General features: G+C 38.9%; 1 protein-coding gene across 2 annotated transcripts in view; it reads left to right on the top strand.

Annotated features, from left to right (window-relative positions):
- slit1b (slit homolog 1b (Drosophila)) overlaps nt 1-16,595 on the top strand; it is a 51,468-nt gene extending 34,873 nt beyond the window's left edge. For both annotated transcript variants that reach the window (XM_077227010.1, XM_077227009.1), the window contains exons 23-37: nt 218-289; nt 453-524; nt 659-730; nt 1,484-1,647; nt 1,722-1,846; nt 3,113-3,207; nt 3,284-3,423; nt 3,532-3,628; nt 8,814-8,951; nt 10,260-10,488; nt 11,278-11,408; nt 11,487-11,641; nt 11,719-12,019; nt 15,045-15,244; nt 15,869-16,595. In XM_077227010.1, the coding sequence (XP_077083125.1) occupies nt 218-289; nt 453-524; nt 659-730; nt 1,484-1,647; nt 1,722-1,846; nt 3,113-3,207; nt 3,284-3,423; nt 3,532-3,628; nt 8,814-8,951; nt 10,260-10,488; nt 11,278-11,408; nt 11,487-11,641; nt 11,719-12,019; nt 15,045-15,244; nt 15,869-16,113 (2,236 nt within the window). In that variant the 3' untranslated portion in view covers nt 16,114-16,595. The remainder of the gene's footprint in view (nt 1-217; nt 290-452; nt 525-658; nt 731-1,483; nt 1,648-1,721; nt 1,847-3,112; nt 3,208-3,283; nt 3,424-3,531; nt 3,629-8,813; nt 8,952-10,259; nt 10,489-11,277; nt 11,409-11,486; nt 11,642-11,718; nt 12,020-15,044; nt 15,245-15,868) is intronic.
- Nucleotides 16,596-20,084: the final 3,489 nt, after the last annotated feature.

Genomic DNA, 20,084 nt, shown 5'->3' with positions numbered 1-20,084 from the left:
TAATATTGCAATATTAAGTAGTATTATATACATGAATAATAATAACATTCTATTGTAATTATTATTGTGTAATGATTCACTTGATAAGAATACAAGAAAAGGATTAAATAAACAACACATTCATAAGAACAATAATAAAAAAGAAATAAAACTGGAAATTATTATAATGTTTCACTTAATGACAGTACATGTAAAATATCTTTGTGCTTTATTTCAGTGACCTGAGCAACAATAAAATCAGTTCCTTGTCGAACTCGTCTTTCTCCAACATGAGTCAGCTGACCACACTGTGAGCCTGAAACACACACACACACACACACACACACACACACACACACACACACACACACACACACACACACACACACACACACGCACACACGTACACACTTTTCCACTGACTGCTGTTGACTGTGAATGTGTTTCTATAATCATCTGGTGTTGATTTACAGCATCTTGAGTTATAACGCCCTGCGCTGTATCCCTCCTCTTGTGTTTAAAGGACTATCCTCTCTTCGACTGCTGTGAGTTCCTCTGAAAACACTTCTGTCGTCTTACAGAAACTCATGTTTTTATGATAGTGACATATAGATATATTCGTTTGACCTCCCCTAAACCCACACGTTTTCTCCTCACTGTTCCTTTTTTTTTTTTGCAGATCTCTCCATGGCAACAATATATCTGAATTACACCAAGCAATCTTCAGAGATGCTGCATCTCTATCACACCTGTGAGTCACACCTTTTACGTTTTGCCTTTTATGTTTACCTTTTTGTTTTATTTATTTTAGCGAAAAATCATTTAATTTTTTTTTTATGTTTCCCACAAGTAATCATTTTATTTTTATTTGGAAATTCTAAGTGTTTTACATAAATGTAATAGGGTAAAAATAAAATAAAAAATAGACATATTAAAATTAAGTTTAAAATTATTTGTCAGTTTTATTAGTTTGTTTTTTAATTTCTATATAGCTTCTATATAGCAAATTCATTTTTATTTCAGTTATAGTAATTTTTAGTAATTATTTTCAGTTAGTTGCCAATATTTCGTTTTTTATCTATTTTTTTTTTTAAATTTATTTATGGTTTATTTCAATTTCCAAATATTATTATTTAATTTTTAATGTTTCCAGAAGCAATTATTTTATTTGGAAATTTTAAGTGTTTTTACCTAAATTTAAAAAAGCGAAAAACAAAACAAAAACTTTTAAAAATAAAATTTTAAGACATTTTAGACAATTTTAAATGGACAATTTTTTAAATAAAAATTAATGATAAAATAAAATTTTAAATAATTTTTCAATTAATAATACGGAAAAATATAAATAAATGGACATTTTACAACTGCAAATATGTCGAAATTTGCATTTTGGAAAAGATACGAATACCTGAATTTACTGTCAAACAAATACTCACCATGTCCGCCACTTCATGTGTTTTGCACTTTACATCCACATGTGTTTTCTGCAATTAAATTTCTCAAGGGCCATTGGCGCAAACCCGCTGTACTGTGACTGTCGGCTGCGTTGGCTTTCTGATTGGGTGAAAAGCGGGTACAAGGAACCCGGCATCGCCCGTTGTGCCGGGCCGCGGGGTATGGAGGGAAAACTACTCCTCACAACACCAGGCAATACCTTCCAATGCACAGGTGGGTGAAAAACATCAGAGAAAGAAAGAACATTTCCTGTCAGGATGGCGCTTGAGAGGTCTGATCTTCCTCAGGTCCCGTGGATCCGTCTGTGTCTGGGAAATGCAGCCCGTGTTCTTCAGACCCCTGCCAGAATCAAGGCCGGTGCCGCGACGACCCCATGCATCAGTACAAGTGCAGCTGTCCGCAGGGTTACAAGGTCCTGATCATACATTACTGAGAAGTGCTGCTAAAATATTCCAGTTTAAATGCATCGAAAATAAACCTGATATACTATCAATTAACACAATCATTTAAACTCGTCCCCAAATAAAAGGTCCCGAAATTTTTGTATGCGTTTTTTCGTTTTTGGTATTCGGTGTTTCGTTTTCGGCATTCGGTGAAACACCTCTCAAAATGCCTACTACAAATGGAAAAAATGCAGAAAATCAAACCCGATCCGAATTTTTTTATGACGGACGAAAGTTTGGGAAGCAGTGTGTAAACGTGATTGACACAACGTGTGGTTGTATTTATTTTTTAACGTGGGAAAATTTTGGACGAGAATTTACATAGTGTAAACAGTGCAGCACTGCCTGGTTCTGTCAAAACGCTGTCTCACTATTGGTCAACTGCTGCGTCAGCATCACACGCATGTGATCCAAAAAGTTAGTAGTAAACTAGAATTTATATTTTATTTCAGCCTTATTTCAATTCATTAAATTATTTTTTTACTATTTTAATTAACAATAACTACACGCATCCAATTTTGAACACATAAAGCTGGTTAACCCACTCACAGGAATACTGAAAGACATATCCAGAAGTTCATCCGCCAAGAAGAGCAGTCCGACTGCTAAAAGGATGGTTTATACTTCTCAAATCAATTAAACATCTAAAACAGCACACATTTCTATAAAGCACCAAAAAATACCCCATATAGGCTACTGTAAATATCGTGCCCTATAGACCTTATGTAGCCCCGCCCCTTTTCAGCGCTGCGCTCGTTGTCTTTTGTCTTCCGGTCTGTATTTTCACAGCGATCCTGCGTATTTATAAATGAACGGCTCGTTTTAAAATCTTCCCTGTCTACTCACATTTGTTAAGACATCTGCTTTAAACATTGCAATCCTCATGATAACTTTCGTTAACTTTACATTAAGTAAATCCACTTCAAAAGCGAATTACTCCTGGACAGAAATGCCATTGAAATATACAGAGCGAAGTTCAAAGTTCAAAAACGGAAGTTCAAAGACAATATTCTAAAGATGGCGGCGTCCCCTTGTTTCTCTGGCGTATAAGGTCAATAGACTTCCATTGCAAGCATATTATTGCAAAAACATTTTCTCTTTAAAGTAGGAATTATTTTCTGCAGTAACTTACAACATGCCACAGATTCTATATGTGTTTTATTGCATTGGATGTTAAAGAGCATTCAAATGAACATTCCTTGAAAAGTCTGTCTGCTGAATGTTGGTATTTATAGGGTAAAAACTGTGAGGTCTCTGTCAGCGCTTGTGAAAGCAATCCATGTGTAAATGGAGGCACCTGTTATAGCGAAGAGGCTAGAAAAGGCTTCAGGTGAGAACACACACCTTGTTATTCCCAAGACGATTAAAACAAGAAACATGAAGTTGACTTTTGCACGTCTGTCTAGTTGCATGTGTCCTCTGGGATTCGACGGTCAGTTCTGTGAGGTGGATGTTGACGATTGTGTGGATAACAAGTGTGAAAATGGCACCATCTGTGTGGACGGAGTGGGAAACTACACCTGCGTCTGTCCGCACCCCTTCTCAGGTACATACTGATATTAATTTATACTGACCCAATGATTCATATGGACAGATTGTCCTTGTAGATAGAATGTGATTGGATTGGTAAAGAAAGTGTGAATGTGTATTACAGGGCCAAAGTGTGAAGAGTATGAGGAAGATCTGTGTTATCCTGGCCAGAATCCCTGTCATCGCGGCTCTACTTGTATACCGACTGTCACTGGACCGAAGTAAGTGCTACTTGAGCTGCTGCGTTTAGCTGATTTTTATTGCCCAGACCATTAAGACGTCTTTATTGTTATTGTAAATTATGGTGAGCAATATTACACGTTATCACCTTGGGTTGCAACCCAAAAATGATTACATCCCAATTCTGGGTTGCGACCCAATTGTGATGTGGTTGCAGACAGCTGGGAAAAACAAATAATAAAAATGTATATTATAAAATAATGATAAAAAAACATATATAAATTAATAATATATAATAAAAAAATCATGCACTTCCGGGTCTGTATTATTTTTTGCTCACCAAGGCTGCATAAAAATAGTAATATTGCGAAATAGTTTTACAATTTAAAATAACTGTTTCCTTTGTGTAAAATGTAATTTACTCCTGTGATGGTAAAGCTGAGTTTTCAGCATCATTACTCCATTCTTCAGTGTCACATGATCCTGCAGAAATCATTCTGATATGCTGATTTGCTGCTCAAGAAACATTTCTGATTATTATCAATGTTGAAAACAGTTGTGCAGCTAGACATTTTTGTGGAAACTGATTCTCAGGTTTCTTTGATGAATAAAACGTTTAACCCTTAGATGCATGAATGTTTTACCAATCATTATTACATATTCAGGTCTTTAGCGACCTGGATCTCTATCTAACACGGATGGATATCTACCTGTCGCGATAATATAAAACTCTCCTGAAATTAGAGGAACAATTGGAGCTTGGAAGGGTTCAATTTGAGCAGATGTTATACCATCATCACTGTCCCAGTCAGAGCTCATTTGCCCAGCAAATTCAGCATCTAGCTCATGTTCCTGATCTCAAACATATTCTCAAAACTATGATTTTCAACATCTTCAAAATCAATATTTTTGCTGTCAGATTGCTGACAGCTTCTTCACCAGATCCACCATCAATTGACAGTGACACAATTTTTTTTATTGCGTTCAGGACTTGCTCTGCAGTAAATCGCTGAGCCATTTAAAGTTTTGCTGATAATACTTATGTTTCTTTTGTTTTCTGCCTGTGGTAACTAGTGAAATGTCACTTCCCGTTTAACATTACGTCAGACATGAACTGACGATTTGGTATCTTGCCTAAAGAACCCAGTCACCTTGGAGTTTAACAAAATGAGCCAATAGACACTGGCAAGCGAGATTTTCATCGCAAAGTGGGTATATAAGGTGAAAAGCGGTGTGCTCGCTCAGTTGAGCTTTCGCTTCGGAGGTGAGCGTTTCGTCGTTTCTGCTCTGCAATCATTGGTACGAGTGATCTATAAACCCGGAAAAAGCTCTCCAAATAGTGTTGGTGTGACGGCGCGTCAGGTGTCCACAAAGCGCTGCCGCCTGGCAGGGTAATCCATGTCTCCCATCCAAGGCCTGTAAGTTTGCATCTCTGCTTACGGGCAAGGCTTATAGAGCTGCTCGACAGGATGCCTCTGCCTTGCACTCCATTGCCCCCCGGTAAGTCTATTGGGCCAAGGCACTCAAAGAGCTGCACAAGGGCAGTTCTGACCCTGGGTTGATGTAGGAACTGCACACAGCGATGGACCTTGCCCTATGTGTGACGAAAGACACTGCGCGTTCCCTTGGCCAGACGATGTCCACTCTTCTGGTCCAGGAACACCATCTCTGGCTGAACCTTCAGATATGAGGAAGACCGACAAATATCGTTTTCTCTACTCCACTATCTCCCAGAACGGCCTCTTCAGCGACGCAGTCAAGAACATTGCCCAGTAGTTCATCCTGGGCCACTCATACTGGCCCACTCGTGGGAGCAGTTGTGTGAACACAGGGAGTTGATGCTAAGGCACCTCAGCCATCTTGGGCTTCGGGTCAACTGGGAAAAGAGTAAACTCTCCCCCTTGTACAGGATTTTTTTTTCTCTGTAAGGAATTGGATTCAGTCAACATGACAGCACGTCACACAAACGAATGTGCTCAGCTGGTGCTGAACTGCCTGAATTTGTTCAGAGGCAGGAAAGCTTTTCTACTGAAAGCCACAGTCATTCATATACCGGACAAGCTCAGTTGTGCAGCAGACGAGCTCTCACAACAGCCCAAACTCCCAGGGGAATGGAGACTTCACCCCCAGACGGTCCAGCTGATTTGGTGACCTGTTTGCCTCTCCAGACACATCCAACTGCCAGTTGTTCTACTGCCTACTACTGAGGGGACCCTTGGCACAGATGCGCTGGCACACAGCTTGCCCCCCAGTAAGCCTTCTTGCACATACTCTGTGCAAGGTTAGGGAGGACAAGGAGCAGGTCTTGTTAGTTGCGCCCTACTGGTCCAACAGGACCTGGTTCCCAGAACTAATGCTCCTCAGGACAGCCCCTCCCTGGCGAATTCCTCTGAGGAAGGACCTCCTTTCTGAGAGATGGGGCACCTTATGGCACCTGCGTCCTGACCTCTGGATCCTACACGTGAGGTCTCTGGACGGGACGCGGAGGATTTAGGTGACCTACCCCCAGCGGTGGTAGACACTATCACTTCTGAGAGAGCGCCCTCTACAAGGTACGCTTACGCTCTGAAGTGGATCCTGTTCATTGAGTAGTGGTGTTCTCACCGAGAAGACCCCATAAGTGCCCAATCAGATCAGTGCTTTCCTTCCTGCAAGAAGGGTTGGAGCGATGGCTGTCTCCCTCCACCCTCAAAGTGTATGTTGCCGCACATCACAATGCAGTACATTGCAAGTCTGTGGGAAAGCACGACCTGATCAGCAGGTTCCTGAGGGGTGCGAGGAGGCTGAATCCTCCCCCCACCTTGTGACCTCTCTTTGGCCTTGTTAGCCTTGTGCGGAGCGCCCTTCAAGCCGCTGCAGTCATTAGAGCTTAAGATCCTGTCTCTCGTCTGTCAAGAGGGAAGTGGACCTTCAGGCATTTTCAGTTGACAAATCGTGCCTGAAATTCAGGCCAGCCATCTCTCACGTGATCTTGAGACCCCTGCCCGGATATGTGCCCAAGGTTCCCACCAGCCCTTTCAGGGATCAGGTGGTTAGCCTCCAAGCATTGCCCCTGGAGGAGGCAGACCCAGCCTAGCTCTGCTCTGTACCATCCTCGCTATGAGCTTGTATATCAGAGGTCTTCAATCCTGCTCCTGGAGGGCCGCTGTCCTGCAGAGTTTAGTTCAAACCCTAATCAAACACACCTGAATCAGCTCATCAAGCTTTTCAGGATCGCTTGAATATACAAAGGCAGGTGTGCTGAAGCAGGTTGGAACTAAACTCTGCAGGACGGTGGCCCTCCAGGAGCAGGATTGAAGACCTCTGTTGTATATGGACCTCACGCAGAGCTTCAGTACCTCAGACCAGCTCTTTGTCTGTTACGCAGGCCAGCAGAAGGGAAAGGCCATCTCCAAGCAGAGGTTAGCCCACTAGTTAGTGGATGCCATAGTCTTGGCGAATTAGGACCACCCATGCCCCCATTGGGGTGAGAGCTCATTCTATTGGGAGCGTTGCCTCCTCCTGGGCTTTGACTTTGGCACTTCCCTAGCAGACATGTGTAGAGTTGTAGGCTGGGCGACACCTAACATGTTTGCAAGGTTTACAATCTCCTTGTAGAGCCTGGATCCTCTTGTGTACCTGCTACAAGTAGCTAGTAACACTGAGGACCTGCTAGGTGTCTTGCTTGCAGCGCAACTTCCTCTTAGGATGGGATATGTCTGCTATCTGCTCCACAGGTGAGTTTCCCACCTGGTTAACCCTGCTTGGAGTTCCTCCCCTACGGGCAATCCTACATGTGTATTCTTCCACGGTACGGCTTCCCTATTGGCGAGCCCATGTCTTTCCCTTTGGCAGAGCCCGCCCTGCCGTCTCTGCCGGTATTAAATTCATCCTAGCTAGGCTGGATCTACCACAGCGACCTTCCATATATAGCAGTGCCCTAATAGTCAGACCATTTGTGTAATTCCCACATGTTACATCCTTACGGGCAGGGTGTGGTCTCCAGAGCGAAACTTTCCATTTGTAGTAGGCACGCTTTCCCAGTGATATCCAAATGGTCTCATTGAAGGAACGGCAGTGATTGATATCTCTCTGCGTTAAAGGCCTGTCCTTTCTCTGCCCCAACAGGTGCGGGGGATAAGGAAGCTTACGCAGGACACTAGAAGGGACAGCAATTGTGGTGTTTCGTTAAGAATCCCAATTCGTCAGTTCACGTCTGACGTAACGTCTAACGTGACTGACTGATAGGTAACATCTATGTTACTAATGTAACCCCCGTTCCCGTGAAAGAGAGAATGGAGACGTTACTTCCCGTCGCCACAATTTCTGTGCCACCGCTGAATGGCCGGAACACACCGGCTCCTCAGTGCAAAACTTAATTGAGCGAGCGCACCGCGCTTCCCTTACATACCCGCTTCGCTGGGCGGGGTTTCACTCCTTCAGGGAACAGGGTTACATTAGTAACCTAGACATTTATCATTGTGTATCACACATTGCCACCTTGTGGAATAAAAAATAATTTAGTCATCAAAGATTCAATTATTGTTGTGCAGAAAAATATACACGCCTCGGGTCGTTAGTGTCCCTGTACAATTTTTTTTACAAAAAATGAATGGGAAAACTGGCATTCTTATATATATTTTTTTCTTGTTATATTGTTTATAATAAATTGTTGAGGAATACTAAGAAGGTTGATGTCTAACTTGAGGAGGAGGGTAGTGAATGACGTCCTGGGTCACTAAAGGCCCGAGGTATGCATTTAAGGGTTAAAAGAACAACATTTGTTTGAAAAAGAAATCTTTTGTAACATGATTTGCTGTGTCTGTGTTTTTGCAATGTCTTTTCTGTTAGTTTTGATCAATTTAATGCATCCTTGATGAATAAAAATATTTTGAATGTTAGTGTATGCATATAAACACATAATCAAGTATTTAGGAGAGTAAACTAAATAGCTTTTTATCAACTTTTTAAAGTGAGGAGAAAATTCTTTTGTTGGAAAAAAAATAATCAACTTATGATATAAAAAAAACCCTTTTCTTTCATCCAATGAATTTTAATTTTCCTTCTCCATTTGAATATCTCCATAGGAATGTGTCATTTCTATTCAAAATCCTGTTTAGCAAATATTTGCTCTTGGTGTGAATAGTCCTTTCAGCTGAAAAGCATAATTCAAATAAGGTCATTCAAATAATGAAATAAATGACATTTATGACCTTTTATGAAAACAATGTGTGTTTGTGTTTTTAGATGCATCTGTCCGCCTGGTTTTGTGGGTGATGACTGCAGTATAGATTTTAACGAATGCGAGGGACATTACTGCCAGAACGGCGCGCGGTGTGTGGATCATGTGGCGGGATATACATGCGTCTGTCCTGAAGGTTACAGGTGAGTCAACACTTGATATACTGTATAATGATGGAAACTATCTTATACAATCGGTTTAATTTAATTGCCCTGGTTACTTCATATGAAAGACTAATACAAAATATATAATATAAAAACTTTAAAATGTTTTATAGATTACATAATGTTTTATATTTTTATATAAAAAATGTAAATATAAATATAATATATATTATATTATATATTATAATATATTATAATATTTTTTTCTATTTCATATAAAAATATTCAATAGGCGTTTTATAAAATAATATATAAAAAATATAATATAAAATAATGCTACAAATGTTATCCACATTACTGTAGGATTCTATATTGATTTATATATATATATATATATATATATATATATATATATATATTTTGTGCAGCAAAAAACATCAGGGTGGTGCAACTGTCCTGATATCATAATAAAGAACAAAAGTATTGGAGAAAACCTTAAGTAGTTTGTTATAATCTTTTAATATTATTTCTAATTTGTTAAAATATTGTGTGTGTGTGTGTGTGTGTGTGTATATATATATATATAAATATATATATATATATGTATTTTTTTTTAAAAGCTATAAAATCAAAGTCATGTGGTATGACCAATATTCAGGAACATGCAGGGAATAAAACTTAAATATCTAATAATTTGACGTAGGATTAATTCATGTTGTATAATGTCATGAGGTGTGACTCGTTGGTTGGATTTAAATTTATTGCCATAACAGCTTCACAGACTGAAAACAATACAATAAATACAAACATTTGATCAAATTCAACTGAAAAAATACTGAGAATGATGAAGATACAACTCTATTGTTTACAAGATTTTTTAAAAGTTCTTTTGATAAAAATGGGGTCCATTTTACAAAATAAGTCCTTCAAAGTTTGTCCTGATAAAAACGGGGCAGACCAAAAACATGATATATTAACAAAATAGTGCTTTTCATGCAAAACATCTTTTGTTTTGACTAAATAAACCCATGCATTTGGTCCATTACATTGAAACATATAAACAAAAACTTTTCCAACATAAATTATTACATTTTAATAATGTTTTATTACTTTTTACTTGACGGTTACACCACATGACATTTTTAGAGTATTTAAATGAAACCTTGTCTCTAAATGGTATGAATGTTTTTAAAACTGTATGAAACCAATATGAACATAAAGAGAATTTTAAGCACTTGCAAACTCTTGTTTTGAGAGATTTTCCCCTTTCTTCATGATGTCAGTGGAGCAGTGATTTCTGTGCAGTGCTGTTAGGTCTCTGGGGTCACACTGAGTGTTTGGTTGCAGTGGTCGGTTATGCGAGGCGTCTCTTTCTCCCGCCTCCGGCTGTGAGTTGTTGCTCTGTGAGAACGACGCCCCCTGTGTGGAGAGTGACGGTACTGCAGTGTGTCAGTGTCTCTCTGGGTTCGGGGGCCCGAGCTGTGAGAAGATCCTCAGCGTTAACTTCATCGACAGAGATTCATACCTGCTGCTCAGCGATGTGAAAAACTGGCCTCAGACCAACATCACTCTACAGGTACAGCTAACCATTCATTAGCCTACATAACAGAGATCACTCGTTCATTGTGAAAATAAATGAATGTGCTATTCTTTTTTTTATAATTAGTATTTTATTGAATTTTGAACACCACTGTTACGTTGTAATCAACATTACAGTTGACATCTTAACATAATCGCATAGTGATGATACATTTTTTAATAAAAATAAATAAAAACCTAAAATGATTAATCCAGAAGAAGTAAAAAAAAAAAAGAAAGAAAAAGAAAATACAACAACACATGTATCAAATGCAGTTTTACAATAAGCACCATGCTCTCATCTGGTAGCAATATATTGCACATATTTTCCCCATTTCGCCACATATTTTTCCGCCCTGCCATTGATGAATGTGCTATTTTTGTGGCAGGAATTAATGACTAATTTAATATCTCATACTAGCTTCTTGCCCTGCATCTTAAACTTTGCTGTTGTCATGACAGCAGCATCTATTCAGGTGTCTGTGCATGAATGAACAATTCTCGTGTCATACGTTTCCAACAGTTGTGATACTGTGTAAATGACATGACACTTAATTCAGCTTTGATCACAGGAATAAATTACAGTTTCATATATATTCACATAGAAAATAGTAATTTTTTACAGTTATATTTCACAATTTTACAGTTTTTACCGTATGCAGTCTGTTAAAAACATTGTTTTAAAAATATGAAACAGAATCTTTTAAATGGTAGTGTACTTGGAGTGGTGCATTCGGTGTCAAACGTTGGTGTTTATTGCGCTGACACTCATAAAACTCTCTCTCAGGTCTCCACAGCTGAGGACAATGGGATTCTTCTCTACAACGGCGTCAATGACCACATCGCTGTACAGTTACATGAGGGACATGTCAAAGTCACCTATGACGCTGGAAGTCAGTCGGGAAGCACCATTTACAGGTGCAATAAATACCAAGCTCATGTTTTAATGTTTTAAAACATCTTGTAACTCACTGCCTCATTTACCTGTTTCCACAGCTCTGAAATAGTGAATGACGGACAGTTTCATACCGTTGAATTGGTCACTTATGACCGGATGGTCAATCTTTCAGTTGATGGAGGGCTTCCTACTACTCTGGACAGCTTGGGACACGTCCAACCCCTCACCAGAGACGCCCCACTATACGTAGGGGGTAAGATCTTCACCCATACCCATGCATGCTGGTCCCATGCTGGTCCTATCTCTAAATGCATGTTTTTGTCGCATCAGGTATGCCTGAAAATGCGCAGTCGCTGTCTTTTAACCAGTGGCCGCCCCTCAACGGATCCAGTTTTCAAGGCTGCATTCGTAACCTGTACATTAACAACGAGCTGCAGGACTTCACACACACCCAGATGAAGCCCGGAGTGGTGCCGGGGTGCGCGGGCTGTCAGGATCTGCGCTGTGTGAACGGAGTGTGTGAGCCGGACTCCGGCGTCGGGCCTGTGTGCCACTGTCAGCCGGGATGGGGCGGCCCACACTGCGATCAGGTCCTGTTGGCGGCTGCCACCAACCCCTGCCAGAAGAACAAGTCAGTACTCGTGTGCCTTCAGTGCCTGTTTCACATTAAACTGAGGAAATCATGTTATACAATCATTTCCGATTAGCGGTCAAGGTTATTTAACGTGAAAGTAGAATATAAAATATAATAATATAATTAGTGCTGGGCAATGATTAATCGTGATTAATCGCATCCAAAAAATCCAACTTTGTGTTTACATAATATATATGCGTGTACTGTGTAAAATTATTGTGTATACTGTATATATATATATAAATTAACACACATGCATGTATATATTTAAGAAATATTTACATGTATATACTGTATATATATATATATATATATATATTTATACATCATTTATATTATATATAAATTCTATATTATATTATATAAAACATTTTAAATATATACATGCATGTGTGTGTATTCATATATAAAAAAGAATCAGACACAGTACACACACATATATTATGTAAACACAAACTTTTATTTTGGATGCAAGTAATCGTTGCCCAGCACTAAATATAATATAATATAATATAATATAATATAATATAATATAATATAATATAATATAATATAATATAATATAATATAATATAATATAATATAATATAATATAATATAATATAATATATTTAAAGTGATTATTACAGTTGTGGTCAGAATTAATGGGTCCCCTGGTAAATATGATCAAAAACCTATAAAAAATAAATCTGCATTGTTTATTCTTTTGATCTTTCATTCAAAAAATTAGCAAAAATCTAACCTTTCATTGAAGTAAAATAATTGAAGGTGGTGGGGAAATCACATTTTGAAATAAATATTTTTCTACAAAACACGTTTGCCACAATTATTGGCACCATTAGAATTTTTTACGAGTAAAATATCTCTGAAATATATTCCCATTAATATTTTAAAAAAAAATTAGCACACCAGGGTGACTAGGAACATTAAATTGTCTAGCTATGACTTCTATGAGCTATGATTTCTAGCTATGATGGCTATGAGTTTAAATATGAGGAAACACAAAGGCCAAATTCCCTTAATCATCCATCACACTGAGTAAAACCAAAGAATATAGTTTTGATGTGCAACAAAGATTGTTGAGCTTCACAAAATAGAAAGTGGCTATAAGAAAATAGCTAAAGCACTGAAAATCCCCATTTTGACCATCAGGACAATAATTAAGAAGTTCCAATCAACTAAAGATGTTACGAATCTGCCAGGAAGAGGACGTGTGTCTATATTGTCTTAATGCACAGTGAGGAGGAGCGTTCGAGTGGCCAAAGACTCACCAAGGATCACAGACTGAGAATTGCAGAGATTACTTGAGTCTTGAGGGTCAGAAAGCCTAAAAAATATATCAAACAAACCCCTACATCACCACATGTTGTTTGGGAGGGTTTCAAGAAAAATCCTCCTCGCTCCTCCAAAAACAAACTCCAGCATATTCAGTTGTCAGACACGACTGGAACTTCAAAAGGGATTGGATTCTGTGGTCAGATGAAACGAAAAAAGGGCTTTTTGGCAGCAAACCCACCAGATGTGTTTGGTGCAAACAGGGATAAAAAGTACCCCATGCCTACGGTTAAATATACTGCTGGATCTTATATGTTGTGGGCCTATTTTTTGCTGGAGGTCCTGGACATCTTGTTCAGATACATGGTATCATGGATATTAGCAAATACCAACAGATATAAAATCAAAACCTGACAGCCTGTGCTATAACTCTTATAATGGGCCGTGGTTGAATCTTTCATCAGGACAACAATCCAAAACAAACATCAAAATCAATACAAAAATGGGTAACTGAACATAAAATGAAGCTTTCCACCATGACCGTCTCAGTCCCCTAAACTGAACCCTACAGAAAATGAGTGGGGTGAACTGAAGAGAAGAAGCACCAACATGAACTTGTGAATCTGAAGGATCTGGAGAGATTCTGTATGGAGGAACGGTCTCTGATCTCAGGTCAGGTGTTCTCCAAACTCATCAGGCATTAAAGAAGAAAACTCAAAGCTGTTATCTTGGCAAATGGAGGTTGCAAAAAGTATTTAATAACAGGGAGCCAATAATTATGGCCAGCGTGTTTTGGAGAAACGCATTTATTTCATAATGTGATTTACCCCCTCACAATTCTTTTACTTGAATGAAAGGTTCGATTTTTGCAAATTTTTTTGAATGAAAGATCAAAAGGACAAACAATTCTGATTTATTTTTTACAGCAATTTTTGATCATTTTTACCAGGGGTGCAATTAATTCTGACCACCACTGTATATAATATCAAACATGTTTAAAGAAAATGTTGGTACAAATATTTTATAGATCAAATAAAAATGTTATATATTTTATAAAATATGTAAATAATATTTTTTATTTGAAATATGTTTTTCCGTATAATTTGTATGTCTGGTGGGTGTTTTGAGGTTGTTGGAGCACTGAAATCATATGTACAGGGGTGAATATCAACATACAGAGAAAAAGAAAAGGCCAATTCTGCGGGAAACTGCTGACTTGGCAACACTCTCGAAAGCCTCCAGTTTTACAGTCCACACTACAACACGATAAATGCGTCTTCAACGTCTGCAAGATGTCTGTTCATGATCACTTCATCTGGAAAGCATCTGCTGTTTACTAACATCTGATGGATGTCAGTTTTGCATACATTCTAAATATCTTCTAAACGTCTATTTAACATCTGACAGGATACGTCCTATAGACGTAATGCAGATGAGTAAACACTCTAAAAAATACGTCTTCCAGGTGTAAACATGTGCATCAAATAGACATCTCCGTGATGTACTATCCACTTCGGAGAGCGTTTTCAAAAAGCGTAGTTTTCGTTAACCAAAACGCTGTCTCGGTGTGGATGGACGGCCAAAATGGAGAGAAAAAGATGCGTTTTCAAACTGTTTGAGCTACAGAAATGTAAAAAAAATACCCTTGGTAAAATAATCCATTAATATGACATTAATCACCGTAGTACCACTTTCCTTCGTATGCAGTTTGTAACCATGCTAACTCGCTTCTCTCCCCTCCTGTTAGGTGTGTTCACGGCACCTGTGTCCCGGTGGACCTGCAGTCGTATCGCTGCGAGTGTGTGGACGGTTACCTCGGCCCGCTGTGCAGTCAACAGCACGCATGTGCCGCGCTCTCATGCCAACACGGCTTCTGCGAGGTGTCACAGACGGGGCTGGCGCAGTGTGTTTGCGACAGCGGTTACAGCGGCCAGTTGTGTGACATCGGTAAATTACGCTGCTCATTTACAAAACAAACGATTATCATTAAAGGACAATTCCGGGCAAAAATGAACCTAGGGCTAAATAACACATGGGTAGCGAGTCGACTGTTCTCTGGGATGCGTTTTCATGATAATCGAATGTACCCAGTTTTAACGTTAGTGCTACATGCTGGTCGATAGTCAAAGTTCAGCTCACGTAGCACGGCGTTCGTGGTTCGACTGGTCGAGACTGTTTCCAAAGATGGCTCCTGCTTGTTTACGCGAAGTGTACTGTCTTAATAAAGTATCTTCTTATAAACTGTCTGTTCACTTACAAAGTTCTCGATGCTTCGGTTTGCAGGTAGAGACCCTCATTCTGCTACCGTTTAAGTGTGGGGCTATTTTGAGCCTTGTTAGCGGTCTTAACTAGCGATTTTTATTTTTACTTATTCGATGCCCCATACACTAGCGTTATAAGCTAATCTGTGGTTAAACTAAAACTAACGATAAAACTGGGTACATTCGATTATCATGAAAATTCACCCCAGAGAACGGTCGACTCGGTACCCATGTGTTATTTACCCCTAGGTTAATTTTTGGCCGGAATTGCCCTTTAATTACATTAAATGAACATACTCTTTGCTTCCAGTGGGTCCTTGCCAAGGCGAGTCCGTGCGGGACTTCCATTGGGTTCGGCGCGGCAAGGTCCAGTGCCGGAGCACGCAGCCGCTGTCCTGGATGGAGTGTAGCGGCGGGTGCGGGGCGGATACAGGCTTCTGCTGTAGCGGTACCAGGGTACGACGCAGACGCCTCAACTTCCAGTGCGACGATGGCAGTTCCTTCTCACAGGATGTGGAAAAGACAGTCGAATGCAGCTGTGGAAAGTGTGTGTAGTCATTAAAGATTAGAGACAGACGGAAGACGTTTGGGGTGGGGGGGGGGATAGCATGCGTTTGGCTCTTTGTAACATGGAGCATAACGTGTTTAAGAAAATACAACCCTTGCATGTGAATGATGAATTATGGGTATTTTCTTCTGAGTTAAAAAGTTAAAAAGTAAAAATCTAACAATTGGATTAAGAATACAGTTTAACAAACAGCATGTTATACAGGATTTATAGTATTTAATATAATTGTAAAATATTTGTTTAACATTCATTTTGATTGTAATATATATACTGTTTTTAATTTCCATATAGTATTTTTGTATGTTTAACACCAACATTGGTGATGTAAAATTTTTTACCTTTTAGTCTGTTTTCTACCCACAATTGTTTGATAAAGTAGTTGAGGCTCATTTTTCTTTTCATTTAATGAAGTGTTTTTGTGTGCAAGTTTTTTCTATTTATTTCATTAAAGAGTTTTGCCTCTTTAAAACACACTGTCCTGTAAAATCAAGCCATTTTTGTTTCTTATGACAATTGAGCGTTCGCAAAAGCCACGCCCCCTAGTTATTGCAATGTTACTACGCCCGTCAAACAAATGGTCAAACTCGACCAGCGCCACAGATTGCCATGACGGGATGAGCCATGGGCGAGGCTAGCTCCTTTTTAGGGGTGCTTCAGTTTTCAAGCACCCTAACAAGGTGCTTTTTAGGGTGCTTCAGCACCCCTAAAAAGGAGCTCAGCACCCCTAAAGCTTCGAGTAAGAAATGTTGTTATTCTAAACATTTTGTTCGTCTTTGACAAGGTTACATAATGTCCAAAACATACTTCGTAGTTTGTGGTTTAAAATGTATGTGTTAAGGATGAAAATGAAAACATCCCTGGCCCCGCTTAGCAAATGGTGTCATCCTCTTCTCTTCTTCTACTTGTCTGTACTTGCACTGCTCAGTCAGCACGAGTGAGTCTGCACGACCGTCATCCAGCGCGAAACACACGCAGAGTGAGATCCAGTTATGTAGTGTTGTGAAATTTGAATCAACTAAGTTGCTCCAAAGCTGTGTCTCACACTTCTTTCCTTTTAACGTCACCTATAGTTGTTCCGATTCCGAAACCATATCGGTGAGTACTGGAGTCAGTATCCTGAATCACCATAGTACACCTATAATAACTGTTTATTTTCGGACTATTTTAGTTCAGCGGGTCGCCGCCGCTGTGGAGTAACGTTAGGCTAGCACAGGACCTGGGTGACTCGTCCATAGTCATAAACGGAGAGAGAAGTAGCGAACATTTTAATGTTTTTCTTTTGCTGTATTTATTTATTCATTCCTCACACACAGAGGATTTAACCTGAACCAGGCTTAACTCCCGAACTCCTCCTCCTATGCTGCATATTTATACCTGAGAATAGTTTGACGCGTTTCCACAACGCATGCCTAGGGGAACGTCTGCCAATTCCCCCAACTGCGTTAAACGTAGCCTATATTTTGTATTATTTAAAATCACTTTTCAAATTCCAAAGCTTGTAGAAGGTTCCTATTGGCAATGCTGATCTGGAAGCCTTGAGTAAATTAACTTATCTAAGAAAATGATTCATAAAACTCATCAGTTGAGCCTATGTTTACTTTCTTCACTGACACAGACGAAAATGAAAAGACTATCAGTCAAAATTCAGCTTTAGGAGGGGAAGAAATACGGCAGGATGAGGAGACTGAGAGAAAAGGAAAGATTAAGATGAGAGAGCAGGTATTGACAAATAATCTAATGCACACTGACATGGTTTTAAAGCTATTTATTATCAATTTTTTTGGCCTTCAAAAGTCTTAAATTGCACATATGTAGGTCAGAGAAATCAAAAAAATTCACATTTAAATGCACATGGCTGTGGGGGGTAATCTGGGCTGATGTGGCTACAATGGCAGGACTCAATTTTTGGATGTCTGTGTGAACTCTCACAATTAAGCTGGTGTTCTGAAAAAGGTTCTGAAAAAGTGAGTTTAACCAATGTTAAAATGATAAAGTAATTTTCAATAGACATATTTTTTTGTTTTTGTGTGAAAAGAGGGTGGGTGGTGGCAGTGGGGCTTATTGGGTGCTCAGCACCCCTAAAACTCTGACCCTAGAATCGCCCCTGGGATGAGGTATACCTACCCGTGCGTGTCAGTGACCTTTTTTGGAGCAATACCTCCGCGATATCCTCCAGATCTAGGCAAAAGGGGGTTACAGTATGCAATGGAGGGATATATTAAAAATATAAAAATACGCAATGAAGGAGACACGACTACTATCGAGGCTAATGCTTATACCGGTCTCAAGCGAAATCTGAGAAAACCCATGACCTGTACCTTAAATGCAACCAGCACAGCCTTGAAGAAGATTTTATAAGCTGGTTCAGTGGCCAATTGTTTGGAGTTAGAAATATATAACAGGTGCTGCAAATGTAATTTTGCCTCAGATACAGGATTATACATACGCTTTAACAAGCAGGTTGTTCACCACGGCAAACGCTTGCGTTGTCATGCTGAATGCGATTTTTTTTTAAAAAGTATAAATTAAGTTTTTATTGGTTGTCTTTATACATAACAAAACATACAGAAAAAAACAATCATGATAATAATAATACATAAAAAATGATATTAATTAAAGAAATTTGCTACAGTTTATACACAACAGTGTGGGCATCTGTGCAAGTTACAACTCAAGCGTGTAGTCATCCTTCAAAGTAACCAACTGAATAAAATTAACCCACATGTCAACATCTCTATGCTTTCCATTCACCTTAGCTAACAATCTTTCATATGATACATTCTCCACCATAAACTCAATCCACATTTTAAATGAAGGACATTGAATATCTTTCCAAAATCGGAGTATCAATCGTACTTCCGTAATTACACCCACAGTAACAAGGGAAAACTCGTTATATTTAATCTGGAGAATCTCAGATTTATCTCCTAAGAGGCAAATCCTTGATGAAAAGTGAAGGTCAAATCCCAAACATTCTCCAAGATATTTCAACACAATTTTCCAAAAAGGTTGAATCTTTGAACAATGCCAAAGAACATGCATGTATGTGCCAATTTCTTGTATACATTTCCAGCATATATTATCATTTAGACAACCCATTCTAGAAAGTCGCACTGGCGTATAATAATACCGATGTAACAGCTTATACTGGATAAATTTACCTCTTGCTTCCCTTATGTACCTTCCACTATTGGACCAAACTCAGTTCCAAGTAATCCTTATCTATGTCACTATTAATGTCTCTTTGCCAAATAAATCTCAAGTTTTCACAGTTCTTATCACCAATCCTTAAACTGAGATGATAAAATTTAGATGATTTCTGAAGGGGTCTTGGTAGTTCACAAAATTTTCCTGTCCAATGGAAACCTTTGCCACCAAACAATTTCTAATCTGCAAATATTTCCAGAAATGGTCCCGGCCTTCTAAATTAAAATTTTCTCTTAAATTATTATAAGATAAAAGCTTATCATTAGGCTACTAAATAAATCCTTTAGGGTGCGTATTCCACTTCTAAACCATTGTCCCCAAAACAAGGGCTTTTTACCTTAACATAAGGATTATTCCATATTGAGGAGTAATATTGACTCATGTGGGAAATCCTAATTTTTTTTTGTGAGCGATATTCCAAACTTCTTTGGAATGAAGCAGTATTGGGTTGGTCATATGATGCTCAAAGTCCCCTACTGGATTTTGTGAAAAAGCCTCTATCGGCTGAAATGGGGGAAGTAAGTTGTCCTTCTATTAATACCCAATCTAAATTTAAATTGTCTTCCCCCCAGTGTTTAGCGATCTTAGACATTTCAAATGCTATTTTATAGAGCTCTATTAGGCAATGCTAAACCTCCCCTATCTCTGGGCAAACATAACTTATTAATGCCAATCCTGGGTCTTTTACCTTCCCGCAAAAAAATCTTAATCATAACATTATATCGTTTATATATCTGGTGAGGCATAGTTA

This window comes from Siphateles boraxobius, unplaced genomic scaffold, assembly GCF_051911475.1.
Source record: "Siphateles boraxobius isolate OS27281-9 unplaced genomic scaffold, OSU_SipBor_1 13, whole genome shotgun sequence".
In the NCBI taxonomy this organism is placed as follows: domain Eukaryota; kingdom Metazoa; phylum Chordata; class Actinopteri; order Cypriniformes; family Leuciscidae; genus Siphateles; species Siphateles boraxobius.
Note: the sequence above shows the minus strand (reverse complement) of the source record. Positions and strands in the feature narration are given on the sequence as shown.